General features: G+C 46.4%; 1 protein-coding gene across 4 annotated transcripts in view; it reads left to right on the forward strand.

Moving 5' to 3' along the window:
* Positions 1-20,000, forward strand: part of ap3b1a (adaptor related protein complex 3 subunit beta 1a) — a 90,914-nt gene that overhangs the window by 18,093 nt on the left and 52,821 nt on the right. For all 4 annotated transcript variants that reach the window (XM_017722040.2, XM_037545979.1, XM_017722039.2 and 1 more), the window contains exons 4-8: positions 1,658-1,753; positions 2,267-2,427; positions 2,547-2,613; positions 17,824-18,006; positions 19,677-19,832. In XM_017722040.2, coding sequence (XP_017577529.2) covers positions 1,658-1,753; positions 2,267-2,427; positions 2,547-2,613; positions 17,824-18,006; positions 19,677-19,832 — 663 coding nt within the window. The remainder of the gene's footprint in view (positions 1-1,657; positions 1,754-2,266; positions 2,428-2,546; positions 2,614-17,823; positions 18,007-19,676; positions 19,833-20,000) is intronic.

The following is a 20,000-nucleotide window of genomic DNA, read 5'->3' on the forward strand; positions in this document are numbered from 1 at the left end:
ATGCATTATTCAGCGACTATGATGCATTATTCAGCGACTATGACGCATTATTCAGCAATTACTATGCATTATTCAGCGACTATGACGCATTATTCAGCGACTCTGATGCATTATTCAGCAACTATGATGCATTATTCAGCAATTACTATGCATTATTCAGCAATTACTATGCATTATTCAGCGACTATGATGCATTATTCAGCGACTATGACGCATTATTCAGCGACTATGATGCATTATTCAGCAATTACTATGCATTATTCAGCGACTATGACGCATTATTCAGCGACTCTGATGCATTATTCAGCAACTATGATGCATTATTCAGCAATTACTATGCATTATTCAGCGACTATGACGCGTTATTCAGCAACTATGATGCATTATTCAGCAATTACTATGCATTATTCAGCGACTATGACGCGTTATTCAGCGACTATGACGCGTTATTCATTGACTATGACGCGTTATTCAGCGACTATGACGCGTTATTCAGCGACTATGACGCGTTATTCAGCGACTATGACGCGTTATTCAGCGACTATGACGCGTTATTCAGCGACTATGACGCGTTATTCAGCGACTATGACGCATTATTCAGCAACTCTGATTGCGTTATTCAGCAACTCTGATGCATTATTCAGCAACTCTGATGCATTATTCAGCAATTACTATGCATTATTCAGCGACTATGACGCGTTATTCATTGACTATGACGCGTTATTCATTGACTATGACGCGTTATTCATTGACTATGACGCGTTATTCAGCGACTATGACGCGTTATTCAGCGACTATGACGCGTTATTCAGCGACTATGACGCGTTATTCAGCAATTACTATGCATTATTCAGCAATTACTATGCATTATTCAGCAACTCTGATGCATTATTCAGCAACTCTGATGCATTATTCAGCAACTCTGATGCATTATTCAGCAATTACTATGCATTATTCAGTGACTGATGCGTTATTCAGTAACTGATGCGTTATTCAGTGACTATGACGCATTATTCAGCGACTATGACGCGTTATTCAGCGAATATGACGCGTTATTCAGCAGTTACTATGCATTATTCATTATTTGCTATGGATTATTCCGTAACTGTATTGAATTGTTCTGTAGCTGTTATGAATTATTCATTGCCCATTTCAGCCAGGACTGCTTTAGAATGGGCACCTTACAGGGCGGCCAATCAGAGCAGAGCTCATTTACTTTTATTAATCTTAAAGGTACAGAGGCAGTTTGTTCAACTGACTCCAAAAGAAGTTGGAATGGAGACTTTGTCCTCCGGGGGGCAGTTGGGGGGCAGTTCATAGGTGGGTGTATAAACATGTGACCCATTCTTATAACGTACAGACGCTTCCCGGCGACTGAAAACAGCGATAATGAGAGAAAGACTTTGGTTTTATTTAGTTGCTTTTACGACTTGGTAACGTTTTCCTGAGTGTCTGTCCTGTTTTTCCTTTCCTGGTGCTGAAAATGGAATAACCTGGTCTTGATGTCTGTTTTGACTGATTTTAATGAATGAAGTCTTCCTCTAGCCTGAGATCACAGTCGCTGCTGATCAAGCGGAGTGTGTGAAGCGAGCTTCCTTGTCGTGTGTACTGGGTGTGTGTTTGTTTAACGTGTGTGTTCACCATGTTTGTGTTGTAGCTGAAGAAGCTGGTGTATGTGTACCTGGTCAGGTACGCAGAAGAGCAGCAGGATCTCGCCCTCCTGTCAATCAGCACCTTTCAGCGTGCCCTGAAGGTACGAGCTGCCCGCTGCGCTGCGCTGCCCTGCCCTGCCCTGCCCAGCCCACTCCTCTCCCAGCTGAGCAAACAGCAGATGAATCACGAACACTGTTTGACTGTGTCCTGTGCCTTTTAGTCTGTATGCCCTGTTCCCTTCTTCCCTTCTTCCCTCTGAACTGTCTATCGCTGTGCCCTGTTTGCTTGTGCTCCTTCAGAATATACCCTAATTCCCTATGTGTCTGGCTTTGTTCCCTATGCTCTAGAAGTGCCTTATTCCCTCTGCCATAGGGAATAAGGGCACAAGGAGTTAAGGCACTAATAGAGCATAGGGAACAAGGGAATAACTCCTTGTGCCCTTATTCCCATTGAAAAGCCCTGATTTCTTCCTAATTTCCTCACTGTTGCTCTGTTAACTCATTAAGACGTTTAATGAATATCTTGTCATTTTAGCTGATGGTTTAGTCTCATTTTTGATCAACGTTGTGATTTAAATTGTGTGTTCATATTTCTCATCTTTCTGTGCGTGTAGGACCCGAATCAGTTGATCAGGGCGAGCGCTCTGCGGGTTCTGTCCAGCATCCGAGTGCCAATCATCGTCCCCATCATGATGCTGGCCATCAAAGAAGCCGCCACTGATCTTTCACCTTATGTCAGGAAGACGGCTGCACATGCAATACAGAAGCTGTACAGGTAAACAGACGCAGCCTGCCCCACCAGTCTACTCTGAACCTTCGTCACTTGATTTGTTTGGCTTGGTAAGCAGCCTAATCCTGATTACATGGTCTTTGGGATCTCTCTCTGTCTCTCAGTCTGGATCCAGATCAGAAGGAGCACCTGGTTGAAGTGATTGAGAAACTGCTGAAAGACAAAAGCACGGTACGTTCAGCCCGGTTCCCTTAAGTCCTTCGTTCTGCGTGAGTCCGTTTTTCACTTTACTCAGATGTGGCACAAGCGTTTGCAAGCGCTGCGTGGTGAGAGCGGGCGAGTTCACAAAATGAAGCGTTTAAATTAGATTTGCAGGAAAAAATGAGGAACGTCAGGCGCGTAATTGCACCAGGAGACCACCAGATGGCACTGTTGCTAAACATTTTTCCTTACCTCTCTTTCAAAAAAAGCCGTGCAGCTGTGCTCTGCCAGTCCGGTTCTCCTGTGTGTATCCGTGTGCCGTTCAGAAACCCATACGTTATCTATACTCTAGACATAATGAAGCCATTTGTTTGGCCTTTGTCACTTTATTCTTCCCGTTTTTCCCTCTGCCCGAGTTAGAACACACATTCCCTTTTCCCATTTCCATGAACCCTCATTTCTCACGGCATGTGCATTATGCCCAATTTGTCCAATACCTAGCTCTTTTTCCCTGTGCCCGTATTCGCCGTACGCTAAACCAGAATTCCCTGTGCCCTTATTCCTTTTATACTCTTCCTTTTATCTCCGTGGTCTGTACACCTATTTCCCTGAAAGGTAGCCTAAATGTATGCAGTGTGCCTTTATTCCCTAATCCATAATTTCTTAAACTCTGTACCTTTTTCTTTCTTCTGGACTGCCCTTGTTCCACATCCCCTGTGCCTTTACCCCCATGTCCTTAATTCCTGTGTTTCCTGTACTCCGATTCCCTATATGACCCGTGCCCTTATTCCCTATGCCTTTATTCTTTATATGCTCCTGTGCCCTGATTGTCGCTATGCCCTGAACTCTAAATCCCTATATACCTTCGGCTCCCTGTGCCCTTACTGTCTATATGCTCTGTACTCTGGTTCCCTAAGCCTTATTCCTTTATTCCTCATGCGTTTATTCCCTGTGCATTTATTCCATAAGCCGCATGCTGTTTTTTCTGAAGCCGTACACATATTTTCCCACTCTTCGTCTCTTCCCCTGTGCTAGGGGTGGGAGAGAAAGTGAACACAGTATTACAGCAGTTATTATGAATTAAGCCAGATGCCGGACTAACGGGTTACTAGGATTCATTTTGTTCCTAATCCGCATGAGTTAACGGTTAGTTATTGTGGTGGATAACCTGCTGCTCATGGGAAAACGGGGCTTGATCTGTTTATAGGTTATTTTAGAGCACCCCCCCCCCGCCCCGCTCCTAAGCCCTGCCTGTTTCAGCAGTAAACTGCGTTCTGGAGCCGGCGGAAAGCCGCTCATAAAGCCCGAGCTGTTTAAAAGCACGGGATGCGTGAGATTTACAAACGCCGGCGAGCCGAAGTGTGCGCTCAGTGTTTAAGGTAATGGTGCTGTCGGTGTGCGTGCGCCGCTTTAGTGTGATGAATCTATTATTCCTTCGCTAAAAGATAAATGTCCCTTTCCACGTCCACATTCATCCAGCCCCGCCCCTCCTCTCACAGCGGGACAGGTGAGCGCGCCGCAGCCGTCCCTTTAAGGAAATAAATGTGCGCGAGAGCTGGCTTAGCATTGTCCGACCAGCAGGCGCAGCATCAATCATGGCGCAGTTGCCGTGGCGATGTCTGCTGTGTCTCTGATGACCCAGCATTCCCTGTTCCTTAATTAGAATTCATGACGGCGCGGCGGATGGAAAACATTCCGGCCCCCCCCTTTATAATTTTATAGGAAATTTATTGTTATTAGAGGAGCCATTTGCTTAGTGTGGGTTTCCATTAAGGTGTTGTCAGGCTGTGGAGACGGCTGTATGGGGGTTTTAAAGAGGAGGTGGGGGGTGAGGGGGGGTGGGTGGTGTTGATGGTGTATAGTTTACCTTGAAGGGGCTGTTGAGTAAAGAGTGCAGGGAGAAGGAAAAGGAGAAATCATTCCTGTGTGATCACATTCGCAAGTCCAGGCGAATTCCAGGTGCTTCTGGAAGTTGTGGTCAGTTATTCACCAGCTGCTCTACTACATGGTGTGTATATTGGCCAGTGTACCACTCAGTGCGGTCATACGAGGTTAGTGTTTATGGTAACGGTAGTCCGGTAGGGAATTTTTGACCGTTCCTCCAGAAGCACATCTGTGAGGTCAGACACTGATGTTGGACGAGAAGGCCTGGCTCACAGTCTCCGCTCTAATTCATCCCAAAGGTGTTCTATGGGGTTGAGGTCAGGACTCTGTGCAGGCCAGTCAAGTTCTTCCACACCAAACTGGCTCATCCACGTCTTTATGGACCTGCTTTGTGCACTGGTGGTCAGTCATGTTGGAGCAGGAAGGGGCCGTCCCCAAACTGTTCCCACAGAGTTGGGAGCGTGAAATTGTCCAAAATCTCTTGGTGCTGAAGCTTTAAGAGCTCCTTTCACTGGAACTAAGGGGCCGAGCCCAACTCCTGAAAAACAACCCCACACCATGATCCCCCCTCCACCAAACTTTACACTCGGCACAATGCAGTCAGACAAGTACCGTCTCCTGGCAACCACCAAACCCAGACTCGTCCATCGGATTCCCAGACGGAGAAGCGTGATTGGTCACTCCAGAGAACTCGTCTCCACTGCTCTAGAGTCCAGTGGTGGCACTTTACTCCACTGCATTCCACGCTTTGCACTGCGCTTGGTGATGTAAGGCTTGGATGCAGCTGCTCGGCCATGGAAACCCATTCCATGAAGCTCTCTACGCTGTTCTTGAGCTGATCTGAAGGCCACATGAAGTTTGGAGGTCTGTAGTGATGGACTCTGCAGAAAGTTGGTGACCTCTGCGCACTATGCCCCTCAGCATCCGCTGACCGCTCTGTCATTTTACGTGGCCGACCACTTCGTGGCTGAGTTGCTGTCGTTCCCAGTCGCTTCCACTTTGTTATAATCCCACTGACAGTGGACTGTGGAATATTTAGTAGTGAGGAAATTTCACGACTGGACTTGCTGCACAGGTGGCGTCCGATCACGGCACCACGCTGGAATTCACTGAGCTCCTGAGAGCGACCCATTCTTTCACTAATGTCTGTAGAAGCAGTCTGCAGGCCGAGGGGCTCGGCTTTATACACCTGTGGCCATGGAAGTGACTGGAACACCTGGATTCAGTGATCTGGATTGGGGAGGGAATACTTTTGGAAATATAGTGTATGTACACACACACACACAAAGTTCAGACGTCTTTACAGTGGTGCTGATGGGAACCAGGCGTCGCCATGACTACAACACAGATATAGACACTTTATTTACCATCCAGAACCACCAGAGAACCTACACGAGTCTCCTGAGCTTATGCGGAATGTTGATGATGGAAAACAGTGGAAAATCTGGAATAATGAGTTTTCTTTGGGGACTATTTTGCCGCACAGCGCCCTGCATGTCTCCCTCCACCATGAATGGAGTTGAAGTTCTCTAAACTCTCATAAAACAGCGTCTCAGTCATCAGGCAGTGAATTTAGAACCAGTTCATGTAGGAACTTTCTGTAGGAGCTTTTAGAGGGACGTCTGGTTCCCATCACCACTGTGAGGAGCTTTGAGGGAGACGTCTGGTTCCTATCACCACCACTGTGAGGAGCTTTTAGAGGGACGTCTGGTTCCCATCACCACCACTGTGAACAGATCTGACTCGGTCAGTTTATCTAGAACAGAGCGTTTCACACCAAACCGCTCTGAACTACTCTTATCTTAATCATGTAATTATGCAGAACGTGGTTCTAAACAGCAGACGACACACACACTGCTACTGCTGGCAGGTCTTGGGTGCCATGTTGATCGTGCGTCATGTAGAATTTAAAAAGCTGGAAATAAACTCGATTTACTGAAAAGGATATTATTGTTTTGTGAGTTTAACGCTGATATGTTAATGTAGATGGTATATTGATCTGGACTGGGCATCTAGCTCCACCCCCCTGTAAGTGAGTAGTGCTGTGTGGGTATCCGAGCAGGTTGCCACATCCATAACATCTGTTTGTTTTGATTCCACTTTGAGAATTTATAATTAAACTGCCTGCAAGACCAGATGAGCTTCGTACACAGTTATTAACGCTGAAGATCTCCGTTGGGCGCGAGTGGTTGTGGGTGAGGAGGTGGAGTGTTAAAGCTGTATGAGGGATGTTATGGCGTCTATAGGAAAAGGTGTAAATAAGCAGGTAGTACTTGTATCTGGAGAGTTGACGACGTTTGGATCTATAGAAAGTCCCCGGGAAGCGGCCTCTCGCAGCGCTATCGCCGGCACCCGTCAGCGTGGTGCGAGAGCAGTCGGGCTCAGATATGGGTTCCGTAAGAAAAGCCGGTTTGATTGAAGATTTTGATCCGTGCCACGTCCAGACGTCGTCCGAGTCCTGATTGACGTGTTATTCCACACGATAACAAATCTGTACGTCTAACTACCTTCTGGACTGCGTCAGTCGGCGCATCAGAGGAGACGAAGGCATAAAAATCCCTAGAATCCTAGAATTGTGTTCTGCGGAAGAGCGAGCGGTGTTCCAGCTAACTAGCCCGACCTCTCAAAATCCGGTTTAGTTCTCCTCTCGCCCCGGATGTTGAGACCCGTCCGGTGTCCGCGGCGGGCTGAAGAGTCGGATTGGGAGAGAGGAGGAAGGCGATTCGGAACCGGTTTCGGTTTGTAGTTCATCGTTTGTGTTTTTACAGTAGTGAATGACACATTTATTTATTTATTTATTTATTTATTTATTTATTTATTTTTGCCGTTTGTTTGGAGGAGAGCTCCGTCAGACCTGTTTACTCGCGTCCTGTCAGACGTGCTATTTTAATGACCATTTGTTGCTCAGCAGGTCGTCTCTCAACGTTTAATGTCCGTATCACGCGCTCCTGTTAGACATATCCTAGTGCTTGTGCAGAGCTTATACAGACATTGTGTGAAGCTTATAGAGCATTTATAGAGGACCTTCACAGGAGTTAGACAGGGGTCATGCAGAGGTTACGTAGAGCTGGTACAGAGGTTATATAGAGGTTTTACTGTAGTTAAATAGAGGTTGGGCAGAGGTTATAAAGCGCTTATACAAAGGTTATGTGGATCTTATAGAGCTTGTACAGAAGTTACATAGAGAATATAGTGTCATATAGAAGTTATGCAGCAGTTCAACAAGGGTTATATATATAGTTTATGCATCTGTGCATGTTTATATATATTTTTACATTTTTTATATATATATAGAATATACACACACACAAGTATATGTATATACTATACTTTTATGTTATATATAAGTGTGTGTGGCTTACAGAGGACCTATACAGGATCATATAGAGCTTATAGCGTTCTTGTACAGAGGCTGTACTGTGTATATATAAAAGCTATGCAGCGCTTAAACAGGCTATTGAGTGGATATATAGATCTTACAGAGTTTATATAGAGTATGCAGGATGTATAGAGGACTTGTACAGGGCTACTCGCACACAGTAATGGTGAATGGATTTGAGGCCTCGATTCCAGATTTCTGACAAGTCTTCTGCTCGTTTCGAAGTGCTGTGGGTCAGAAATGGAGAACGCAGGAAGAGGAGTTGGGAACCGTGTATATACTCCGTGGGGAGCCCTTTACCAAGCCCCCCTGTTTACATTCCACACAGTGGGCCGAGAGGGCGTGGGCCGAGAGGGCGTGGGCCGAGAGGGCGTGGGCCGAGAGGGCGTGGGCCGGAGGGCGTGGGCCGAGTGGGCGTGGGCCGGAGGGCGTGGGCCGGAGGGCGTGGGCCGGGAGGGCGTGGGCCGAGTGGGCGTGGGCCGAGTGGGCGTGGGCCGGGAGGCGCGTGGGCCGGGAGGCGCGTGGGCCGGGAGGGGCGTGGGCCGGGAGGGGCGTGGGCCGGGAGGGGCGTGGGCCGGAGGGCGTGGGCCGAGTCTGTGTGAACAGAAATTGCGAGCACCTTTTGGAAAAACGCTCTCATATCCCTGCAGCACGTATCGATGACTGACCGCGTCGGCCTGACAGAGATGGAGCCTGAAAAGAAGAAAAATAGGAAATCTATTTGGTCACTCAGTGGCAGCGAGGGAGAGCGAGGGAGAGCGAGGGAGAGCGAGGGAGAGCGAGGGAGAGCGAGGGAGAGCGAGGGAGAGCGAGGGAGAGATGGAAATTACAGAAGATGCTGTGCGGCTCCTGAAGAGATTGTCATGGTTACCCATCACTACAGAGACGTGTGCCTGCATTCGTTGCCAAATGCTCAGCAAGTTACAGTGCAAAACACACACACACATACAACACACACACACACACATACAACACACACACACACACATACAACACACACACACACACATACAACACACACACACAAACAACACACACACACACAACACACACACATACAACACACACACACACATACAACACATACAACACACACACACATACAACACACACACACATACAACACACACACACAACACACACACACACATACAACACACACACACATACAACACACACACACAACACACACACACACACATACAACACACACACACACATACAACACACACATACAACACACACACACACACATACAACACACACACACATACAACACACACACACACACACACACATACAACACACACATACAACACACACACACATACAACACACACACACACACACAACACACAACACACACACACATACAACACACACACACACATACAACACACACACAACACACAACACACACACACATACAACACACACACACACACACAACACACACACACATACAACACACACATACAACACACACACACACACACACAACACACACACACACACATACAACACACACACACACATACAACACACACACACACACACACACAACACACACACACATACAACACACACATACCACACACACACACACATACAACACATACAACACACACACACATACAACACACACACACAACACACACACATACAACACACACACATACAACACATACAACACACACACACACACACACACACACACACACACACACAACACACACACACACACATACAACACACACACACACATACAACACACAACACACAACACACACACACATACAACACACACATACAACACACACACACACAACACACACACACATACAACACACACATACAACACACACACACAACACACACACACACACACACATACAACACACACATACAAAACTCTCTCTTTCCTTCTCTCCTCTCTCTCACTCACACACACATACACATACAGAACACACACACATACACATACAGAACACACACACATACACACACAGAACACACACATACAGAACACACACACATACACATACAGAACACACACATACAGAACACACACACACACATACAGAACACACACATACAGAACACACACATACAGAACACACACACACACATACAGAACACACACATACAGAACACACACATACAGAACACACACACACACATACAGAACACACACATACAGATACAGAACACACACACACATACAGAACACACACATACAGATACAGAACACACACACAGAACACACACACACACACACACACACAGAACACACACACATACAGAACACAGACATACAAAACTCTCTCACACACACACACACACACACTACAGCAACTTGCCAACCAAACACAAGACAACGCCACATATGGTGCCCTCAACTTGCCAGCAAAGGCAGCATGCTATAAAAGCTCTATGTAAGCTAAAATAACCTCTGTAGAAGCTCTGTATGATCTCAGCACCAGCTCTGGATATGACTTTGAGCCCTGTATATCTGCAGTAGAAGCTCTGGATAGGTCTTTGAGCCCTGTATATCTGCAGTAGAAGCTCTGGATAGGTCTTTGAGCCCTGTATATCTGCAGTAGAAGCTCTGGATAGGTCTATGAGCCCTGTATATCTGCAGTAGAAGCTCTGGATAGGTCTTTGAGCCCTGTATATCTGCAGTAGAAGCTCTGGATAGGTCTTTGAGCCCTGTATATCTGCAGTAGAAGCTCTGGATAGGTCTTTGAGCCCTGTATATCTGCAGTAGAAGCTCTGGATAGGTCTTTGAGCCCTGTATATCTGCAGTAGAAGCTCTGGATAGGTCTTTGAGCCCTGTATATCTGCAGTAGAAGCTCTGGATAGGTCTTTGAGCCCTGTACATCTGCAGTAGAAGCTCTGGATAGGTCTTTGAGCCCTGTATATCTGCAGTAGAAGCTCTGGATAGGTCTTTGAGCCCTGTATATCTGCAGTAGAAGCTCTGGATATGTCTTTGAGCCCTGTACATCTGCAGTAGAAGCTCTGGATAGGTCTTTGAGCCCTGTACATCTGCAGTAGAAGCTCTGGATAGGTCTATGAGCCCTGTATATCTGCAGTAGAAGCTCTGGATAGGTCTTTGAGCCCTGTATATCTGCAGTAGAAGCTCTGGATAGGTCTTTGAGCCCTGTATATCTGCAGTAGAAGCTCTGGATATGTCTATGAGCCCTGTATATCTGCAGTAGAAGCTCTGGATATGTCTATGAGCCCTGTATATCTGCAGTAGAAGCTCTGGATAGGTCTATGAGCCCTGTATATCTGCAGTAGAAGCTCTGGATATGTCTATGAGCCCTGTATATCTGCAGTAGAAGCTCTGGATATGTCTATGAGCCCTGTATATCTGCAGTAGAAGCTCTGGATATGTCTTTGAGCCCTGTACATCTGCAGTAGAAGCTCTGGATAGGTCTTTGAGCCCTGTACATCTGCAGTAGAAGCTCTGGATAGGTCTATGAGCCCTGTATATCTGCAGTAGAAGCTCTGGATAGGTCTTTGAGCCCTGTATATCTGCAGTAGAAGCTCTGGATAGGTCTTTGAGCCCTGTATATCTGCAGTAGAAGCTCTGGATATGTCTATGAGCCCTGTATATCTGCAGTAGAAGCTCTGGATATGTCTATGAGCCCTGTATATCTGCAGTAGAAGCTCTGGATAGGTCTATGAGCCCTGTATATCTGCAGTAGAAGCTCTGGATATGTCTATGAGCCCTGTATATCTGCAGTAGAAGCTCTGGATATGTCTATGAGCCCTGTATATCTGCAGTAGAAGCTCTGGATAGGTCTTTGAGCCCTGTATATCTGCAGTAGAAGCTCTGGATATGTCTTTGAGCCCTGTATATCTGCAGTAGAAGCTCTGGATATGTCTATGAGCCCTGTATATCTGCAGTAGAAGCTCTGGATAGGTCTTTGAGCCCTGTATATCTGCAGTAGAAGCTCTGGATATGTCTATGAGCCCTGTATATCTGCAGTAGAAGCTCTGGATATGTCTATGAGCCCTGTATATCTGCAGTAGAAGCTCTGGATAGGTCTTTGAGCCCTGTATATCTGCAGTAGAAGCTCTGGATAGGTCTTTGAGCCCTGTATATCTGCAGTAGAAGCTCTGGATAGGTCTTTGAGCCCTGTATATCTGCAGTAGAAGCTCTGGATAGGTCTTTGAGCCCTGTATATCTGCAGTAGAAGCTCTGGATAGGTCTTTGAGCCCTGTATATCTGCAGTAGAAGCTCTGGATATGTCTATGAGCCCTGTATATCTGCAGTAGAAGCTCTGGATATGTCTATGAGCCCTGTATATCTGCAGTAGAAGCTCTGGATAGGTCTATGAGCCCTGTATATCTGCAGTAGAAGCTCTGGATATGTCTATGAGCCCTGTATATCTGCAGTAGAAGCTCTGGATATGTCTATGAGCCCTGTATATCTGCAGTAGAAGCTCTGGATATGTCTTTGAGCCCTGTACATCTGCAGTAGAAGCTCTGGATAGGTCTTTGAGCCCTGTACATCTGCAGTAGAAGCTCTGGATAGGTCTATGAGCCCTGTATATCTGCAGTAGAAGCTCTGGATAGGTCTTTGAGCCCTGTATATCTGCAGTAGAAGCTCTGGATAGGTCTTTGAGCCCTGTATATCTGCAGTAGAAGCTCTGGATATGTCTATGAGCCCTGTATATCTGCAGTAGAAGCTCTGGATATGTCTATGAGCCCTGTATATCTGCAGTAGAAGCTCTGGATAGGTCTATGAGCCCTGTATATCTGCAGTAGAAGCTCTGGATATGTCTATGAGCCCTGTATATCTGCAGTAGAAGCTCTGGATATGTCTATGAGCCCTGTATATCTGCAGTAGAAGCTCTGGATAGGTCTTTGAGCCCTGTATATCTGCAGTAGAAGCTCTGGATATGTCTATGAGCCCTGTATATCTGCAGTAGAAGCTCTGGATATGTCTATGAGCCCTGTATATCTGCAGTAGAAGCTCTGGATAGGTCTTTGAGCCCTGTATATCTGCAGTAGAAGCTCTGGATATGTCTATGAGCCCTGTATATCTGCAGTAGAAGCTCTGGATATGTCTATGAGCCCTGTATATCTGCAGTAGAAGCTCTGGATAGGTCTTTGAGCCCTGTATATCTGCAGTAGAAGCTCTGGATAGGTCTTTGAGCCCTGTATATCTGCAGTAGAAGCTCTGGATAGGTCTTTGAGCCCTGTATATCTGCAGTAGAAGCTCTGGATAGGTCTTTGAGCCCTGTATATCTGCAGTAGAAGCTCTGGATAGGTCTTTGAGCCCTGTACATCTGCAGTAGAAGCTCTGGATAGGTCTATGAGCCCTGTACATCTGCAGTAGAAGCTCTGGATAGGTCTTTGAGCCCTGTATATCTGCAGTAGAAGCTCTGGATATGTCTATGAGCCCTGTATATCTGCAGTAGAAGCTCTGGATAGGTCTTTGAGCCCTGTATATCTGCAGTAGAAGCTCTGGATAGGTCTTTGAGCCCTGTATATCTGCAGTAGAAGCTCTGGATATGTCTATGAGCCCTGTATATCTGCAGTAGAAGCTCTGGATAGGTCTTTGAGCCCTGTATATCTGCAGTAGAAGCTCTGGATAGGTCTATGAGCCCTGTATATCTGCAGTAGAAGCTCTGGATAGGTCTTTGAGCCCTGTATATCTGCAGTAGAAGCTCTGGATAGGTCTTTGAGCCCTGTATATCTGCAGTAGAAGCTCTGGATAGGTCTTTGAGCCCTGTACATCTGCAGTAGAAGCTCTGGATAGGTCTTTGAGCCCTGTACATCTGCAGTAGAAGCTCTGGATAGGTCTTTGAGCCCTGTACATCTGCAGTAGAAGCTCTGGATAGGTCTTTGAGCCCTGTACATCTGCAGTAGAAGCTCTGGATAGGTCTTTGAGCCCTGTACATCTGCAGTAGAAGCTCTGGATAGGTCTTTGAGCCCTGTACATCTGCAGTAGAAGCTCTGGATAGGTCTTTGAGCCCTGTACATCTGCAGTAGAAGCTCTGGATAGGTCTTTGAGCCCTGTATATCTGCAGTAGAAGCTCTGGATAGGTCTATGAGCCCTGTATATCTGCAGTAGAAGCTCTGGATAGGTCTTTGAGCCCTGTACATCTGCAGTAGAAGCTCTGGATAGGTCTTTGAGCCCTGTACATCTGCAGTAGAAGCTCTGGATAGGTCTTTGAGCCCTGTATATCTGCAGTAGAAGCTCTGGATAGGTCTTTGAGCCCTGTACATCTGCAGTAGAAGCTCTGGATAGGTCTTTGAGCCCTGTATATCTGCAGTAGAAGCTCTGGATATGTCTATGAGCCCTGTATATCTGCAGTAGAAGCTCTGGATATGTCTTTGAGCCCTGTACATCTGCAGTAGAAGCTCTGGATAGGTCTTTGAGCCCTGTACATCTGCAGTAGAAGCTCTGGATAGGTCTTTGAGCCCTGTACATCTGCAGTAGAAGCTCTGGATAGGTCTTTGAGCCCTGTACATCTGCAGTAGAAGCTCTGGATAGGTCTTTGAGCCCTGTATATCTGCAGTAGAAGCTCTGGATAGGTCTTTGAGCCCTGTATATCTGCAGTAGAAGCTCTGGATAGGTCTATGAGCCCTGTACATCTGCAGTAGAAGCTCTGGATAGGTCTTTGAGCCCTGTACATCTGCAGTAGAAGCTCTGGATAGGTCTTTGAGCCCTGTATATCTGCAGTAGAAGCTCTGGATAGGTCTTTGAGCCCTGTACATCTGCAGTAGAAGCTCTGGATAGGTCTTTGAGCCCTGTACATCTGCAGTAGAAGCTCTGGATAGGTCTATGAGCCCTGTACATCTGCAGTAGAAGCTCTGGATAGGTCTTTGAGCCCTGTACATCTGCAGTAGAAGCTCTGGATATGTCTTTGAGCCCTGTACATCTGCAGTAGAAGCTCTGGATATGTCTTTGAGCCCTGTACATCTGCAGTAGAAGCTCTGGATAGGTCTATGAGCCCTGTATATCTGCAGTAGAAGCTCTGGATAGGTCTTTGAGCCCTGTATATCTGCAGTAGAAGCTCTGGATAGGTCTTTGAGCCCTGTATATCTGCAGTAGAAGCTCTGGATAGGTCTATGAGCCCTGTATATCTGCAGTAGAAGCTCTGGATAGGTCTATGAGCCCTGTATATCTGCAGTAGAAGCTCTTTATAATAACGTCTGTATGACCTCTATGTAATCTCTGTGTTAGCCCTGTGTAATCGCTCTGTAACCTTCACCCTTTAAACACAGCGACCTGCTTAACTTTAAAGTTTCTATACATTAAACTTGTGATATGAAGTGATGAGAACAGTTTGTGTTCTGCATGAATTCACTTATTAAATGTTCAAAGAAACAGTACAAGGAGAAGAGCAGCAGTAGAACTAGCAAAATCAGCTGAACTGCACTCATTACATTATAATATTTTTCTCTTTTCTTGACCTTCAAACAAACCGCAGAGTCCAGAGTGCAGCCGCAAACTGTTACAGCCTGTAAATGGAATTAATTAGACTGTTAATTATTGTAATTACGCCCCAGTAGTGATTTAACATAAAATGACAACAGTAACTAGTTTACCCTCCTATTATATTTAGGGTCAGTTTCACCCCATTCAGCGTTTAACGTCTCTAAATAAACGATGGACATAATTTACTTCCTTCTTAATGAATATATAATTCATTTACTTCAGACTGAAAGGGGAAGTCTGGGTAAACCTCACTGACATGATGATATTGTTTTCATCGCGCTGGACTGTGTTGGTGCTCTTCAGGGTCCATTTGCTGTCTTCCTTCTATAAAACATGAGGAATATCATTTTACACGCATTAGTTTTGGCTGATACTGAAGTCCCTCACCTAACGGAGCCGCACCTGTAGTACCTGCGACAGCCACTGAGGGGTCACTCCAAACGGGGCAGGGAGGTTTAAACTCCTGGGGTCAGAGTGACCCCAGACACAGTCGCACATAACGGTAAAGTAACGGGCAAAAGGTGCAATTTGTTTAAAAGCACTTTTGCCGTCTTTTCTAGCAGCAGCTGACAAACCCTAAGAAAAAAAGATGTAAAAAGAGATGAAACAACCTAGAGCGGTGGGATGCTGCCCCCCAGTGGACCCAGGGGGTACTGCTAGTCTATTTTTTTTCGCTTTCTTTCCCAGTTTTTTCCCATTTTAGACACATCCAGCTCCACCCACTAGTCGGGGCTCCCCCAGTCAAAGAGGGCAAAAGCTAACGTAGAAGTCCTCAGAGTTCTGGGATGCTCCACCGCGTCTTTATGAACTGCTGGACAGCCGAATGCCTCAGAGGAGACGCTAACCGCCAGACGTTACGTCTGGGTGATGCTGGCAGACGGGCCCATCCTGCCCACCCAGAGTGAGCGAGGCTCTCTTGGGCTCCCGGACGTGGACGGCTGTACCATCACCAGCATCCTGAGCCGTTCGCTCCTCTCGGAGTGCTAAAAACTTTTTTTTTTTAATATGGAGGCCATTGACTTTTCTGGCTGGTTGACTTTTTCAGTGCCATGTAAACTGCCTTGCTTGTTTCTGGGGTCGTTGGTGGGACCCCTGGTTTAAAGACTACTAGAAAACGTGTGTTCATTGTGAGCCGTGCTGCACTGCAGGCACAATAGGCTGTAAACCCAGAGTCAAATGGGCCTTATAACCTCTAATGTGTGTGAATGAGCCTACATGATGGAATGCGTCTCGGAGCTGTTGGGTATAGTATTACATCCACTCGAGAGCTTCGCCTTTCCAGCCACGGCTGTTTATAATCATCATTATAAACTGATTGAGTCGGGTTGGACGCGGTCCTGAGGGCTCTTATCCCTCCACAGGTTCATTTCCACAAAAGCTCCACCACCTCCTCGCCGTTTCCTCATTTACATGGGGCTCTCGTTCCTGCGCTGCGAGGCCCGCACAGCACAGGTCTGCCCACAACGCATGTGCCAAGGTCAAAGCGACGCCCGTATACCTTACAGCTGTTTACACGTCCACGGCCTTCAGGCTTTTCCCATAATCGTCTATTTCCCGTTTGTCCCAAAGCCCTGAGGTGCTTTTCAATATGGGAACGTTTAGTCTGTTGGGGTTTTCACTGCGACTGGTTTCTTTGGACGTTGATTTTGACTGAAAACATTTATTATATCATATTTATGGTTTTTGTTGTAGCCTCTTAAACTCCTCAGGACCACCGGTGGATCCAAACCGCTCTTGGTCATGTTCCTCATAACGTTCCTACTCCATAAGCTCCATTCAGAAGCTGGGCGTCGTGTGAGGCTGTAGCTCTTCTCTCCAGTCTAATAGACGGTGACGTCATTTTAAACCCTTATAATAAAAGAAGCTGAACTCAGTTTGTTTTTCTACTGAAAGTCGACCCGTTTTTCCCCAAATCTGGGCTCTAAACTATAAACAGACGGCGTCTCTTCAGTGATCTGCTCTGGAAACATCACTTTTAGAGAACAACACAAAGAGCGGCGCAGATTTTTGGCTCTCAGCAGTGAATTGTGAGCGTATAGTGAAATGTGGAGATCAGAAAACACACGTTCTGGTTCATTTGAGGGGCTTTTACTAAATAAATAAATAAATAAATAAATAGCAGTAATTTACATTAAGACCATTTAACGTCTAAGATGTAGAGATGGGACTGGATCAGCATTACAGAGAAATGTCGTTTATTTTGAAAGGTTTTTATAAATGCAGTTGAGTGAGTAAAACACAGGTGTTGTCAGTATTAGCATCAGTCTGAAGTCTGAGCGTCTGACCAGTGATGGTTATTATTAAGGGGGAAGACCCCGGTTGTGTCTGTCTGTGTGTGTTCATGCCTCTGTAAGTACAGTACGCAGCGCTGTATCGCAGCTTCAGTGAAACCGGTTTGGATTCGCTGCAGATTGTGTTCCATTTCTCTCCGTTCCGTGAGGCTGATCTGAATAATGGTGCGCTCGCTGAGGGGAGTGTGTGGTGTGTGTGTGTGTGTGTGTGTCTGTGTGTGCCGTAGCTGGTGGCTGGCAGCGTGGTGATGGCGTTCGAGGAGGTGTGTCCGGAGCGGATCGATCTGATCCATAAGAACTACCGTAAGCTGTGTAACCTGCTGATGGATGTGGAGGAATGGGGACAGGTGGTCATCATCAACATGCTCACCCGCTACGCCCGGACCCAGTTCGTCAGCCCGTGGAGACAGGTGAGGGGGAGCGGGGGGGCGGGGCGGGGGGGGGGGGGTATATGTGGGGAAGGTTACAGTGAGGGGAAACGACTATTTAGACCCTTTTGTTTTTCTTATATAATAAACGCCCACTGCATCTGTCCACAAGCACATCGACTCTTATTCAACAAAGTGCACAATCAAATCTGACTGTAATGAGCGCAAGTTTCAGCCGCAGTTTTGTTTTCTGACAGTTTCAGTTTTGGTGCATCTCGATGAGCAAACTCTCGTCTGGATGTGTATTTGAGCGCACCTGATTTGCAATTAACTAATTGCAAGTATAATCAATATCACCTGTAATATCAATGATAACTGTGGAAAATAGAAAATAATACTAATGATTAGCACACATTGGTCTAATCCAGGGGTCGACGACATGCAGCTCCGTGGCCGAATGAGCCTCTGTTACCGCCCTCTTGTGGCTCCACAGCTGAATCAGATCAGTAGGTAATAATAAAATAATCCTCCTCTACAGTAAAATAAAGCTCTGCTGATCCTTCAACACAGTTTAACAGTAAATGGTCTTAAACGCTGGAGTTAATGTAGAACTGCTGATTCACCCTGTAACCCTGAAGATCAGCACAGACGGCTGGTCACCATAGCAACACAGACGACAGCCTCGCCCAGCTAGTAGCTACGAAACGGCAAAGAGAGAGATTTAAGACGAACATCGATAATCTGGAGACGAATGGACTGATTAGTGTTTATAGTCACTCCAGCTGGTTTCCTGAGACGTTTAATCTGCAGCGAGAAACTGAAACACTAAAAAGTCGCTTCTCGTTCTCCAGCTTCTTGTTTGAATTGTCCCGTTCCACCTTAAATGCTGCAGCAGCTACATTCTGGCACCTCTGGCACCATTTAAGGTAGAACAGGAAAATTAAAACAAGAAGCTGGCGAAGGAGAAGCGACTTCAGCCTCGTGAAAAGCCTTAACGTTATGAGACGTTCTACCCGAACCTGCTCTACTGCTGTGGAGAAGTTTCCTGCTGGAGATGTGAGAAAAGCACCTATAGCTGAGCAGAGCAAAGTCGGGGTCTTTACAGCCAGGATGGTCAAATGGACAGAGATGTTGTGGCTCCCAAAGTGGTTTGATTTTTATCAAAGGGACAAAATGGCTCTTTTTAGCGTTTGGGTCGCGACCCCTGGTGTAAACAAATGCTGCAACTATTCCGTGTTCAATTTAAACCCGTATTACACCGACTGCCCACAAACTGAGCTGCACAACACACAGCTAGCGTCACAAACTGCATTCACTCAGCTAAACGCGTTATTCTAGGACAATAGTCATCATTCCACCCTCTTAAACACGAAGACTTTATTTTTTCCAGTGGTCGTAATTTGATCACCTCAAGCTCCACCTGTGAGTCACTGGCTAACGAGCCGCTACATGCTGTCGTTTTATTGGCTCCTTACTGAAACACCTGCGTGAGGGCGTGCTTCATGTTAATGATATGTAAATGCGGTGCTGGTAGGCTGGCGCTTGATTTCACGCACCGAAGCGGTGGGAAGAATGGAAAGCAGTCAGACGCTACAGGAACGCCGTAGACAGTAAAGGAAATCGAAACATGTTTACAGTCTTCTGTGTAAACTTTGCCTGTCTCTGTCTGTGTTGGTTTGATTCATGTTTGTTGCACACGTGTGTGAGCGCAGGATGGTGTGTTTGAGGAGAACAGTGAAAAGGCGTTCTACGACTCGGATGAGGAGAAGAAAGAGGGCGCCGCTCAGACGAAGCCTTACGTGATGGACCCGGACCACAGGCTACTGCTCCGCAACACCAAGCCCCTCCTGCAGAGCAGAAACACTGCCGTGAGTGCACATAACACACCCCAGCACTGTAACCAACCTCAGGAGATCACACTGTACACTGGGACCTGCACCTTTGGCCTGGAAAATCGATGTCGTCTGCAGCGCCCCCTAGTGGAGAATACTTCATTCAAATATTTTGAATTCAAATAATGACCTACAATATGATGT

Source organism: Pygocentrus nattereri, chromosome 16, assembly GCF_015220715.1.
Source record: "Pygocentrus nattereri isolate fPygNat1 chromosome 16, fPygNat1.pri, whole genome shotgun sequence".
In the NCBI taxonomy this organism is placed as follows: Eukaryota; Metazoa; Chordata; class Actinopteri; order Characiformes; family Serrasalmidae; genus Pygocentrus; species Pygocentrus nattereri.